Source organism: Diachasma alloeum, unplaced genomic scaffold (genome assembly GCF_001412515.2).
Source record: "Diachasma alloeum isolate Michigan unplaced genomic scaffold, Dall2.0 Dall_scaffold_00438, whole genome shotgun sequence".
Taxonomy (NCBI): Eukaryota; Metazoa; Arthropoda; class Insecta; order Hymenoptera; family Braconidae; genus Diachasma; species Diachasma alloeum.
In genome coordinates this window covers 29,237-42,191 of record NW_021680577.1, presented here as the reverse complement: position 1 = coordinate 42,191, position 12,955 = coordinate 29,237, and the positions used below count along the sequence as shown (strand labels likewise).

At 37.5% G+C, this 12,955-nt stretch overlaps 1 protein-coding gene and 1 long non-coding RNA gene across 6 annotated transcripts; one reads left to right on the top strand and one right to left on the bottom strand.

Moving 5' to 3' along the window:
• The first annotated feature begins 469 nt into the window (after nt 1-469).
• On the top strand, nt 470-7,407 carry LOC107042289. Of its 4 annotated transcripts, none has more exons than XM_015263287.1 (3): nt 470-517; nt 642-1,486; nt 6,713-7,407. In XM_015263287.1, exons 1-2 carry the CDS (start codon nt 470-472, stop codon nt 1,476-1,478), a joined length of 885 nt encoding a protein of 294 aa, XP_015118773.1. In that variant the 3' UTR covers nt 1,479-1,486; nt 6,713-7,407. The 4 variants fall into 4 exon arrangements, 1 of the variants encoding a protein (XP_015118773.1); XR_001461148.2 differs by lacking the exons at nt 470-517; nt 642-1,486 and adding exons at nt 5,832-5,934; nt 6,014-6,428; XR_001461147.1 differs by lacking the exons at nt 470-517; nt 642-1,486 and adding an exon at nt 5,813-6,329.
• Nucleotides 7,408-7,576: 169 nt separating this feature from the next.
• LOC107042286 lies at nt 7,577-9,884 on the bottom strand. 2 transcript variants are annotated; one of them, XR_001461145.1, is made up of 3 exons: nt 9,281-9,884; nt 8,734-9,009; nt 7,577-7,592 (listed from the first exon to the last, which is right to left on the bottom strand). It is a non-coding gene; the product is annotated as an uncharacterized LOC107042286 (long non-coding RNA). The 2 variants fall into 2 exon arrangements; XR_001461144.1 differs by having other exon boundaries at nt 9,380-9,884.
• Nucleotides 9,885-12,955: the final 3,071 nt, after the last annotated feature.

Here is a 12,955-nt window from a genome sequence, read left to right as displayed (position 1 = left end):
TCAACCGATCGAGGTGAAATTTAGCCCAGTTTTGAGTATCAATAGTACCAGATAACAGCAAAAATTTCAAGTTCTTTGCGCTAACCGTTCTCGAGTTATGGGGGCAATTGGGGACATACTCACACACATGACCACAGACATATATACATACATACAGACATTTTGTAAAAACATCCTTTCTTCACGATTCATGACATTTCTAGGCATTTCCACCCACAATTAGGAAATCGAAAAAATTACAATTACATAGCTTCCCTTCGGAAGCAATAAACGCTTGATATATTTTGGCCATCTACGTATTATCGAAAGATTCTCAATTTTCTGATGAAGTACTTGTCAAGGGTACCGGTACAGTACTATAATTCAATAGGAAAAAAAATCAGAAAAATTCATGAAAAAATTCGAAAATTTGAAATCCATTCTTCATTTTTCTTGTCAACTCCAGTCGCGTAATTTGTCATCCGCCATCATGTTTGGGGCATCAATAAAAATTCTCAGTGGAATCCACAAAAAAATGGTAAGCGTCTCATTGACTCAAAAAGAACCGCTGACATTCACACTTTCGTTCCCACATAAAAAAAGAAAAACTTATTCTCATAATCCCATTTTTTCTTTGACATTTCCATTATTCATCATATTAGGTTAATTTGAGACCCGCTCAAAAAAATTTTTGGACAAAAAAACAAAAACCCAAAGTATCATCATCTCAGCTCGAAAATTCTCCAGTTCGCGCATGTGGAGAATCTCCTTCGAAATGTCTCGACTCAGGCTATGGGAAACCTCTTCCGAAGCCGAATAAATCTCTCTTGAATTTCTGTAGAGGAAAGCCAGAGATAAAAGAGAAGCCTTCGAACTGCGATGAAAAAGAGTGCGAAAAACGCGAGACTTTTCTGGAGTATCTATTCGGGAAAAGAGATAAAAAGCCAAAAAAAATTTCTTTCCCTGCAGTAAAATACATCCTATGCCGTGAATACTCCGCTCCCAAGGTCCAGGAACTTCTGGAACCTCAGCCGATGTCTGCATCGAAATTTCCAGCCCCAAAAGCTGTCAATACTATGGAATTTGTCAAAAAATCGCAAAAAATTCCTTCTACGTGCTCCGCAGCTGCCCTCTTCATTGACCAATATTCTTGTGAAAGTTCAAAAAAATGTAAAAAGATTGAAGCGTTCAAAGTTCCATTCGAACAGCTGCGACCATCCGCGAACACAAAAGAAAAGTTCAGCTGTAGAACTGGAGTTGATCATGAGAATATTTTCAAGCCTATGAAGAGGAATTGCTGTGTAGAAGCTGCGAAAGTCGGGAGAGTCACTAAATTCCCTGGAGAGATCCCCAAACCGCCGTCCCTGAACTTCAATGCTGAGAGTTTATGTAATGCGAGTCCTAAGAAGTTCACGAGAACTTCGAGGGTCGAGAAATTGAAGGCGTTGGTGTCCAGTTCTAAACATTGTCCGGTGCCTAGTTTCAAGGATTCTAAATGATGGAGTGGGTAAGTCGTCACGTACGAGAAATATATACGGAAAGAATATAAAAGTATTTTTTACTATGGGAACATAGTCATTTTTAATATGAGAAATTGGACGCAGGACCATACTCGCCAGATATTATGATTTACTGTTTAACATAGTAATATTGAGGACAAACGAAAAATTTACCACGCGCCGGATGAAAAAAAACTGATGACGGAATTAGAATATGGCGTGAATATTCTTGAATTTAATTGAAATTCGAATGTACAATTAAAAAAAAATCCAAAACTACCAAAAATATAAATCTCTTGAAGGGAGGAGCTGGTACCCTGGCGATTTAGGAGCCACGGTATAACCACGGAGAAGCGTAGCTGTTCATTTTCGTGTAAAAAAGGCGAAAATGACTGAAATCCATGAGTAAATATTAATAACTGAACTATTTGGACAAATTTGTGCCAATTAGTTTGTTAATTTTATCAATTAGAAAGAATGATTGATAGTGTGATGTATGGCAATAAAAGCCCGAATTGGGAAATTCCGCGAGATGGCGGCAGCGTTGAATTACCAACTCAGTCGGTCAAGTTGATCGCAGTCGGAGATCACGGGGGGATGTTGCCGCGTATTTTTAAATTTGATTTCAGCCGAAAAAAATTGATAAGAAAATGAACAATGCGTGTTTTCATAGAATCGTTGTTCAAAATAATAATCTGGAAAGATTATTATTTTTACCAATGTTTTTGGGGGGAATCGACTCATTGATCAATAATTAATTAGTTAAATAACAATTTTGTGAGACTTGCGAAAATTGTGGGGGTGGGGGGTTGTGGTAATAACTCTGGGATTTTTAATTTTTTCCTAAGGGTAGTTACGAGGGTGGACAACTCAAATTGACCAGTGTTTTCGTGGAGAATCGGCTCATTAATCAATAATTCATTGCTAAAATAATAATTTCGTGGGACTTTCGAAAATTACGGGGTGAAGGGAGAGGCGCGGAAAAAAACTTTGGGGGTTATAATTTTTTCCTACGGGTAGTTTTGGGGGTGAAGAAGTCAAATTGACTAATGTTTTTGTGGGGAATCGACTCATTAATTAATAATCAATTAATTGGAAAATAATTTCATGGGACTTTCGGAAATTACGGGGGTGGGGGGTTGCCGAAAAAACTTTTTGGGTTTCAATTTTTTGCTAGGGGTAGCTTTGAGGGTGGAGAACGCAAATTGAACAATATTTTTGTGGGGAATCAATTCATTAATTAACAGGAGGAATGAATTTTCAAAGCGCGGAGTAACTCCGGACAAATTCTTCTCATTCAAAAATTCATTTCTCCCCTCCTTAATTGAGATGAAGGAATGAAACCAACGCCTATCGATCGAGAATTATATTTTCAATAAATGACAACGGTTTCATTCCTTAATTTCAATAAGCAGCAGAGGAATGAATTTTCAAAGTGCGGAGTAACCCCGAACGGTTCTCCGGCGTCGAGTGAGTCCGGAGGCGCTCCCCGATTGAAAAATTCATTTCTACCCCCCTAATTGGGATGAAGGAATGAAACTAACGCCAATCAATCGAGAAGTATATTTTCAATAAATGCCACCGGTTTCATTACTTATTCTCAATTAGGAGCGGAGGAATGAATTTTCAAAGCGCGGTGTAACTCCAGACAAGTTCTTCTCATTCAAAAATGCATTTCTCCCCTCCCTAATTGAGATGAAGGAATAAAACCGGTGTCATTTATTAAAAATATAATTCTCGATCGATAAGCGTTGGTGTCATTCCTTCATCTCAATTAGGGAGGGGAGAAATGAATTTTTGCATCAGAAGAACTTGTCCGGAGTTACTCCGCGTTTTAAAAATTCATTTCTCCGCTTCTAATTTAGATTAAGCAATGAAACTGGTGTCATTTATTGAAAATATATTTCTCGATCGATAGGCATTGGTTTCATGCCTTCATCACAATTAGGAGGGGGGGATGAATTTTCCAATCGGGGAGCCCCTCCGGACTCACTCGACGCCGAAAAACCGTTCGGGGTTACTCCGCGCTTTGAAAATTCATTCCTCCGTTCTTAATTGAGATTAAGGAATGAAACCGGTGTCATTTATTGAAAATAAAATTCTCGATCGAGAGGCGTTGGTTTCATGTGTTCTTCTCATTTGGGGGGGGGGGATGAATTTTCCAATCGAAGTACCCTTTCCGGGCGCACTCGACGCCGGAGAACCGTTTGGGGTTACTCCGCGCTTTGGAAATTCATCCCTGTGCTGCCTATTGAGATTAAGGAATGAAACCGTTGTCATTTATTGAAAATATAATTCTCGATCGATAGGCGTTGGTTTCATTCCTTCATCTCAATTAGGGAGGGGAGAAATCAATTTTTGAGTGAGAAGAACTTATCCGGAGTTACTCCGTGTTTTGAAAATTCATTCCTCCTGTTAACCTAGCGGGTAGAAAGGCGCGCCGCCGCCAACTACTCAACCTATAAGGCGCCACTGCAGTGCAAGTGAGAGGTAAGAGATCTAGCCAGTTCAGGAGTGTTAATTAATGAATTGATTCCCCACAAAAACATTGTTGTATTTGCGTTCTCCACCCTCAAAGCTACCCCTAGTAAAAAATTAAAACCCAAAAAGTTTTTTCGGCAACCCCCCAGCCCCGCAATTATCGCAAGTCCCACGAAATCATCACACCATTAATTAATTATTAATTAATGAATCGATTCCCCACGAAAACATTGTTCAAATTGAGTTTTCGACCCGCAAAACCACCCCTCGGAAAAAATTATAACCCCCAAAGTTTTTTCCGCCACCCTCCACCCCCGCAATGTTCGCAACTCCTACGAAATTATTATTGAATGAATGAATTATTGCTTAACCAGTCGATTCCCCACGAAAACGCTGGTCAATTTGACATCTCCATCCCAAAAACTATCCCTAGAAAAAAATTATAACCGCAAAAGTTTTTTTCCGCAAGCCCCCACCACCGTAATTTACGAAAGTCCCACGAAATTATTATTTAACTAATTAATTATTGATTAATAAGTCGATTCTCCACGAAAACACTGGTCAATTTGTCTTCCCCACCCTGAAAACTACCCCTAGGAAAAAATTAGAACCCTCAAAGTTTTTTTCCGCAGCCTCCCGCCCCCTTAATTATCGCAAGTCCCACGAAATTATTATTCAAATAATTAATTATTGATTAATGAGTCGATTCCCCATGAAAACACTAGTCAATTTTTCTTCTCCACCCCGAGAAAATATCGCTAGAGAAAAATTTGAACTCTCAAAGTTTTTTCCGCCACTTCCCACCCCCGTAATTAGCGAAAGTCATATCAAATTATTTTTCAATTAATTAATTATTATTTAATCAGCAGATTCCCCACAAAAACAGTGGTCAATTTAACTTCTCCACCTTCAAAACTACCTCTAGGAAAAAATTATAACCCCCAAAGTTTTTTTCCGCGCCTCTCCCTGCACCCCGTAATTTCCGAAAGTCCCACGAAATTATTATTTAACTAATTAATCATTGATTAATGAGTCTTATCCCCACAAAAACATTGGTCAATTTGATTTCTACACTCCCAAAACCACCCCTAGGAAAAATTTAGAACCCCTAAAGTTTTTTTTGACACCCTCCACCCCCGTAATTCTTGCAAGTCCCACGAAATTATTATTCAACTAATGAATTATTGATTAATGAGCCAATTCCCCACGAAAACACTGGTCAATTTGAGTTGTCCACCCTCGAAACTACCCCTAGGAAAATATTAAAACCTCCAAAGTTTTTTCCGCACCCCCCACTCCCATAATTATCACAAGTCTCACAAAATTGTTATTTAACTAATTAATTATTGATCATTGAGTCGATTCCCCACATTGGAAAAAATAATAATCTTTCCAGATTATTATTTTGAACAACGATTCTATGAAAACACGCATTTTTCAATTTCTTATCAATTTTTTTCGGCTGAAATCAAATTTAAAAATACGCGGCAGCATCCCCCGTCATATGACGGGTCATGTGATGCATTTGCATCTCTAACTGCGACACCACCGTATACTTGGCGAATAAATTACATATTTTTCAAAAATAATCAATGTAATAATTAGAAATGATTTGAAAAAATTTAGAAACGCTTTTTCATAATTTGGAAACGAATAGTTATTCAGTAATTAATAAAAAAACTGTTGGACCGTATACTTGGCAAACATTGACCGAAATTAATAAAATTTCACTTTAATCGATGTAGAACAATTTGGAAATAATAGTGAGAATGTTTGTTTCATTTGGAAATGTAATATTGCATCGAAAATTAATAAAAAAGGAATGAAGTTATTATTGTTCAGGAGTCACGTGACCGAGTCTTCCCCTTCCCATCACTTACCCCATTTACATATAAAAAAAGTGAGGTTATGTCCCTCTCGCGAACCTGAATGTTCCCCTGTCACGTACCTTTAAACAATCTCCTGAAAATTATGAGTAAGTGGTTGAATGAAAAATTGACGACATTTAAAAACAAAATCACTGGACCCCTGATAAAACATGAAAGGATTTATAGAGAGGCAGACAGTGTCGGAGTGTTTCGTTGCTGAAATCTCTAAGCATCAGAAGCCCAAAGCCCCCAGGAAAGGAAAATCCATGGAGATGAAATACTAAAAAAAACCCTCCCAATTCCCTAAAATCAGAACTAAAAAAGCTGGCGAAATCTCCGAAAAATGAAGAGACAGATAACAGATAACTGGCAGGAGACGTTCGAGCTCTCCAGTGGACGAAATGGGCTGCCACAAAAGTGCTCGGACGAAAAAGCGAGTCTTTCAGATTTTCGATTCCAGTTGCTGCTAGATCTTGTGTTGATCAGTCAAACAAAGGATTAGGTGACATACGCAGCTATGGAGAGACTCCAAAATTATGGGTGTACTCCGGATCTTCTGATCAAGACTCCTGACAATGTTCTTAGGAAATTAATTCATCCTGTTAGTTTTTATGAGATGAAGAAAATTATTCAAACCTTCTGAAAAGTTTGGAAAAGTAATGAGCTATTCAATCATTGTGAATAGTTTTCTGAAACTGTTGTTTTTAAAGGGAAATGTTAAAAAACATTTTTCAAAGACGTGAAATTCTCTACAAAAAATGTCACTTCATGAATTTTTTTTAAAGCTGTGTCTTTCATATATATTGACAAAAGGAATATATCATCCTGTTTGGAAATGTTTTTGTGAACAAGATTTGATCCTAATTTTTTTATAATTTTTTTCAGCCCGAAGTCCAGTATATTAAGAAAAATCTGTAAAGTCCTCCTTTGAGACCGCAAAGGTGACATTCCAGACACAATCGGAGGACTTTGCTCTTTTCGAAAAGTCACCCTGATCGATCAAACCCAGAGTTAACTCCGAGTTAACTCTGGGTTTATAGGGAAAACCCAGTGAAGGAAGAAAAAAAGTCTGCGAAAGTTCCATTAACCCATAGTGAACCCAGTGTTAACTCTGGGTTTAATTCATCAAGGCGGTCTCAAGGTGGGCCACATCTGCATGCAAGTCCACTGCATCTGCAATCGTTTCAATTTGGTGGAGAGACAGGCGAAGACACCAGAGGGAATAAGGACGCAACTGGTGGAGTGGCCCCCCTAAGGATCGCTGGACTGAGATCAATTACCTGCTGGTTGGTTTCGGTTAGGAGATCTGTCTCCTTGAGCATCCTCAATGTGGACAGCGTCCCACAAAAAATCTTTTGCTCTTTTCCCCTGATAACACTCAAAATAATTGGGACACTGAACAGGATAAAAAAAATTCTTAATGTTCTATCACTTCCCACCACTTCTCTTCTGAAAGTCGATGCATGATCCATAATTTTCGAATATCGTTTATCAATCATGCTGTTCTACTCGAGATTCAACAAATAATAATTGATTCGTAGCGTAAAATATTAATGTTGAATGAATAATGAAAAAGAACACTTGATATGAAATGATTTTATTTACAAAATAAAGCACAGATTTTTCTATTAATTTCTATTGTTAGTTTCTTTTTGGTCTGACCCTTGATTTTGTTCATAGGTCTCTCCTGCTTAAACTGCGCCTTCTTCGTCAATTTTTTTTCTGCTGTTATTTGTTTCGCTCCAACTCCACTTCTCCAATTTAGCTGAAAAGTCGAATGATTTCGTGAAATTTTGAGTTTGGGGAAAGGCTTTTTTTTCGGTAAGGTGATACAGAATTTTTCGTTGAGATTCATGAGGAATTGATGAAAAGAAATGGAATTAAAACAATTTTATCCCATGTTTTTTGGAATATCTTCGAAATTAGAGGGTTCAGAGACAATGTTGAAGTATATTCTGTGGAGGTCATTACATTTTCTATAAAAAAGGTCTTCTAACATTTTGTTCTAAAATCACTCGTAATCGAGATAATTCAAATATTTCTGAAGATTGATGAATTAGAAAAAATTAAAGAAAAATCGATTATATGTTCTCCTAAAGTTACTGATTATCAACATAATTTAATCATCTATAAATGTTTTCGACAAAGAATGGCGATGAAAATTCGTAAATATCTATTGGAGCTACTCAAATAATCCTGGAATATCGTCCCCACTAACTGTAGCAAGCGTGAGCAGAAGACTTTGAAGTCATTGAAGACTTTCCTATTACCCGGAAAGCCTCGTTAATGGCTGCTTATTTCGCATTATTCGGCATTCACAATTAGAAAAATATTCCTCTCATTATCAGTTAGCTACACTGTTGATGATACTTAAATATCAACATTTCATTTGATTTCCTTTCCTCCATTGTCTATTCAGGTTTAAAAGTAATAAATTGAATGATTATGAAATTCTAATTGAGAAAGAAAAAAAACTTTAATTGACAAAGAAAAAAAGGAATTTCGAATAATGTGCCCATTGAGCATTTTTTTTGAATTGAAAATTTGTAGTGAATCGGCAAACTAGGATAATTACTACGCATCTAGGGTCCGTTGTCGGTGGATATCTCGTGAGTGGGGACAGTTAAGAAAAATTCCATGGAATTTTTTTTGTAGAGCGAAATGTGAGCTAAAAAAATCATATGAAAATTTTGCTATTTCTCCTCATGTAGAAGATATTCATCACAGTGAAAACACCTCGGTAATCTACAAAAAAAAAATTTATTCAGACGGGCATGGAGCCTCATATCACGGACTAGATAACGAAAAAAAAGTTCGTCAGTCGGTGGCAGACAACTTTTATGGCGATTTTGTTGTAATCTTTGACTTTGCTTCGGACTCTACTATATAATTATTATAAAAAATACATCCTATGACCATCAATACTCTCCCCCGATGGGGAGGGCGTTGTGGATGACTGCATTTTTTGTCAGCTCTTGGAGCCATGGGCATTCCCAAAACTCTTCGTTTCCCTCTGAAGCTCCTGAGAGGCGGAGTTCAATCTCGGCATTCTCTCAGGTGATTTTTGTGTGAAAACTTGGACCCCCGAACTATTGGCTACAAAAACTTCAATTCTCAGTGAACCTCGAGTGTTTTCAGCTAATTCGACTTTAGAGATTTTTCTTAATATACTGGACTTCGGGCTGAAAAAAATTAGGATCAAATCTTGTTCACAAAAACATTTCCAAACAGGATGATATATTCCTTTTGTCAAAATATATGAGACACAGCTTTAAAAAAAATTCATGAAGTGACATTTTTTGTAGAGAATTTCACGTCTTTGAAAAATGTTTTTTAACATTTCCCTTTAAAACCAACAGTTTCAGAAAACTATTCACAATGATCGAATAGCTCATTACTTTTCCAAACTTTTCAGAAGGTTTGAATAATTTTCTTCATCTCATAAAAACTAACAGGATGAATTAATTTCCTAAGAACATTGTCAGGAGTCTTGATCAGAAGATCCGGAGGACACCCATAATTTTGGAGTCTCTCCATACCTGCGTATGTCACCTAATCCTTTGTTTGACTGATCAACACAAGATCTAGCAGCAACTGGAATCGAAAATCTGAAAGACTCGCTTTTTCGTCCGAGCACTTTTGTGGCAGCCCATTTCGTCCACGGGAGAGCTCGAACGTCTCCTGCCAGTTATCTATTATCTGTCTCTTCATTTTTTGGAGATTTCGCCAGCTTTTTTAGTTCTGATTTTAGGGAATTGGAAGGATTTTTTTTAGTATTTCATCTCCATGGATTTTCCATTCCTGGGGGCTTTGGGCTTCTGATGCTTAGAGATTTCAGCAACGAAACACTCCGACACTGTCTGCCTCTCTATAAATCCTTTCATGTTTTATCAGGGGTCCAGTGATTTTGTTTTTAAATGTCGTCAATTTTTCATTCAACCACTTACTCATAATTTTCAGGAGATTGTTTAAAGGTACGTGACAGGGGAACATTCAGGTTCGTGAGAGGGACATAACCTCACTTTTTTAATATGTAAATGGGGTAAGTGATGTGAAGGGGGACGACTCGGTCACGTGACTCCTGAACAATAATAACTTCATTCCTTTTTTGGTGTGACTATTGGCACCAAATACGGGTGATGCACGGGAGACACGGGTCGTACGGCTAATCTACGGGTTACCCGTAGGATTTACCTAAAACCACGGGGTAAAAATTTCTCTTACAGGTTATTCTATGGGGCAAAAATGACTGGTGCTGAATTAACTGAACGAATTCAAATTATCTTGTCAAATTGTCTACGGGTGTGTACGGGACGCACCCGTACAGATCCGTAGTTCTTGGAAATTTGCAGATTTTAGATTATACAAGTGTGTAAATTGAAGTGCCACTGTCGTTTGTCGAATTTCCGATAAATGAGAAATTATCGATTCATACGGGTCACGCCCCTTTGGGTCTATGCACTGTTAGGACTTTACTATTGAAATTTCAAATAAAAAATTTTGAAATTTTCAAAAAATCAGTCAATTTGTGGAATATTCAATGAAATTCCAATTTTCAGGTTCAGACGACAATGAAAATTATTAAAAACTACGGAAATTCAGGGGACTATTGTTCTGAATTCTGCACCTATTCATAAGTCAATTGAATTTAATGTCCAATTTTCACAATGAATTTGAAAATTTAAGGTGTCATTGAAATCTCAATGTTCGCCTAACATGAGAAAACTCCCTCTTGTTGAATTTCAACGATAAATAGGAAATGTTATGGATAATTTGATTTTCAATCAAATTCCAATTCACAAAATTGAAAATTCACATGCATCAGTCACTTCAATTTCAAAAACTTTTCAACAGTGTGGTTTTGGAAAATTAATAAATGTCAGCAAAAGAAATGTGCAAGTTAGAACATTTTTATTATTGAATAAATAAAAAAGAATTTACCAAAGGTAGGTAACTAATAAAATTATACAATGAAAAATGGTAATAAACTTATTGATAAAATGGTATATTTTTATTCAAGCTATATAACTATGATGATCATCTCCTCCCACTCTTACAGTTTGGGAAAATCCATTGATTTTTCTTTGGGTGGCATTGCAGAGAAGTACATTTGAAATCATATATAAGCAAACAGCTCTGACACTCAATGCAGTCTTGTTCTAAACTTATTTTACAAATTTCACAGAGCAATGTCTCTGATTTCTTTTTTGCTATCATATCTTTCAATGCTAAAAATGCCTCGTTATTAAAATAGTTTTCCATGTCATTAATTAAATCTGGGGAGATGTGATGACTGGCAAATGAATCTCTTAACGATGATTCAGTAGTGTCACATATGTCGCCAATTTCGATTTGATAATCTCCACATAAGACGTCGTCTACTGGGCAACTAGCTAACAATACCCACATCAAAACTTGTCGTTGTTTCTGTTCACTTGTCAGGTCTGCAAATTTATAATCCATTTTCCGTCGCGATTTAAATTTAAGAGTGTTCCCAGATGTACCAGAAGGACGACCACGAATTCTAATTGGAGGCGGCATGATGATATTATCAAGATTCGAGGCTGCATCTTCTCGTGACTTATCTACATTACACTCTGAAAGTGAAAGATTTTGTAAGTCATCTTCGAGAGTTTCATTCTCTTGTGTAGTGTGATGATTGTTATTTACCTCAGGACGAGTGATTTTCACTTCAACATCTTGACCCTTCCTCAATGCTGCCACAATTTCCAACAACATCACACGATGCATCTCGAAACGTGCTCCAGTTGCTAAACTTGCAACGTTGACGATTTCGTCAGTGAGTCTCTTCAGTTCTTTACGTCTTCCACTGAGGGTTGAGTACATTTTCCGTGGAATTAGTTGAACTGCGACTTTAAACGAGGAATTAGTAGGGGGAGAGGTGCTTGATGGCGTACTCGATAGTGCAGTTGAACGGTGCGCCCGGTGATTTTTCTTCACAAAATCTTTTGAGCACATTGGAGCACATAATTCGAGATCAAACAAAGGTAGTTGAAAGTGATTTCGTACTATAAAAATGTGCATACACGGCAGTGCGTAGGATTTACGAAAAGCACAAATACACGAATCCGGAGTAGCTACGAAAGTCTGTCCATAGTTTTTGATAATTACTTCTCGGGTTTCTTCGTTGATTTGTTGAAGAGTAACTTTCTCTTGGGCAATATTCTCTTTCTTGGTCAACTGCTTATGAACTTCAACGGTTGCCATACTGGTTAAATGATTTGCGTACTCCTCCTGAACACTACCAACGGAATAGTGATCACCGACGTTTCAAATTTCTTATTGCCTCTCTCATGTCAGTTTCTTGTGTTGGGGACTTGAGAAGTGAAAAAAAAATTACTGGCGAATCCGCAGAACGTATCCCTGGCATCACAGAGGCTTTGGATTTGAGTATTCATGCTTTCCAGATGATTGTTCGTTCTATTGCTCAAAGTCCCGTCTGTCACACTGTAGGCTGTCCACTCGTGGCGACAACGATGCCAAGAGTCGTTCAAATAATCAACAGCTTCTTGAGGCGCGATCTTCACGAAGTCAGAATGTAATTTGTCGTACCTCTGTGCACTTGTACTGTAAGCCATACGCTCAAATGTCTGCAAACAATACTCCTCCACTTCTGCAGTGAATTTCTTAGCTTTTATCGTAAGGCTGAACGCTTTCAGAACGTGCCATAAGCAGAGATAGAAAGGCACCTTGAAAACCGTCTTGAATGCTTGACGTTCTGTAAGGTCTTTATCAGTCATCAAGCACTTCACCGCCTTGCAGGCACTATGATGTTGTTTCTCAAAACTGCGAGCGAGCCACCCCAGTATCGATTCAGATTCAGATGCTACAATTCCTGCACCGACGATTTCTGCTCTGCCTTCCGAATCCTGTACTTGAAAAACTATGAGAGTGAAGCCTAAATTAAATAATTTGTGTGTTCCATCTAAGAACAAAATCGACGCCCATGCATTCATTGATGCTCTCATGTCCGCGGTTGTCATGAACAATCCCTCGAATCTGTTGTCGTTGTCTCCTAGTATATCAACTGTGCAGCCTGTAATGATAAATCAATACATTGAGATTACTCAGTAAAATCATTCACTAAAAAAATAATATATATTATTT

Bases quoted from the DNA above. Each gene is read 5' to 3' on its own strand.
- LOC107042289 (XM_015263287.1), top strand. From the start codon at position 470: ATGTTTGGGGCATCAATAAAAATTCTCAGTGGAATCCACAAAAAAATG. The intron at 518-641 runs GTAAGCGTCTCA...TCATCATATTAG, and splicing joins GTGGAATCCACAAAAAAATG to GTTAATTTGAGACCCGCTCA.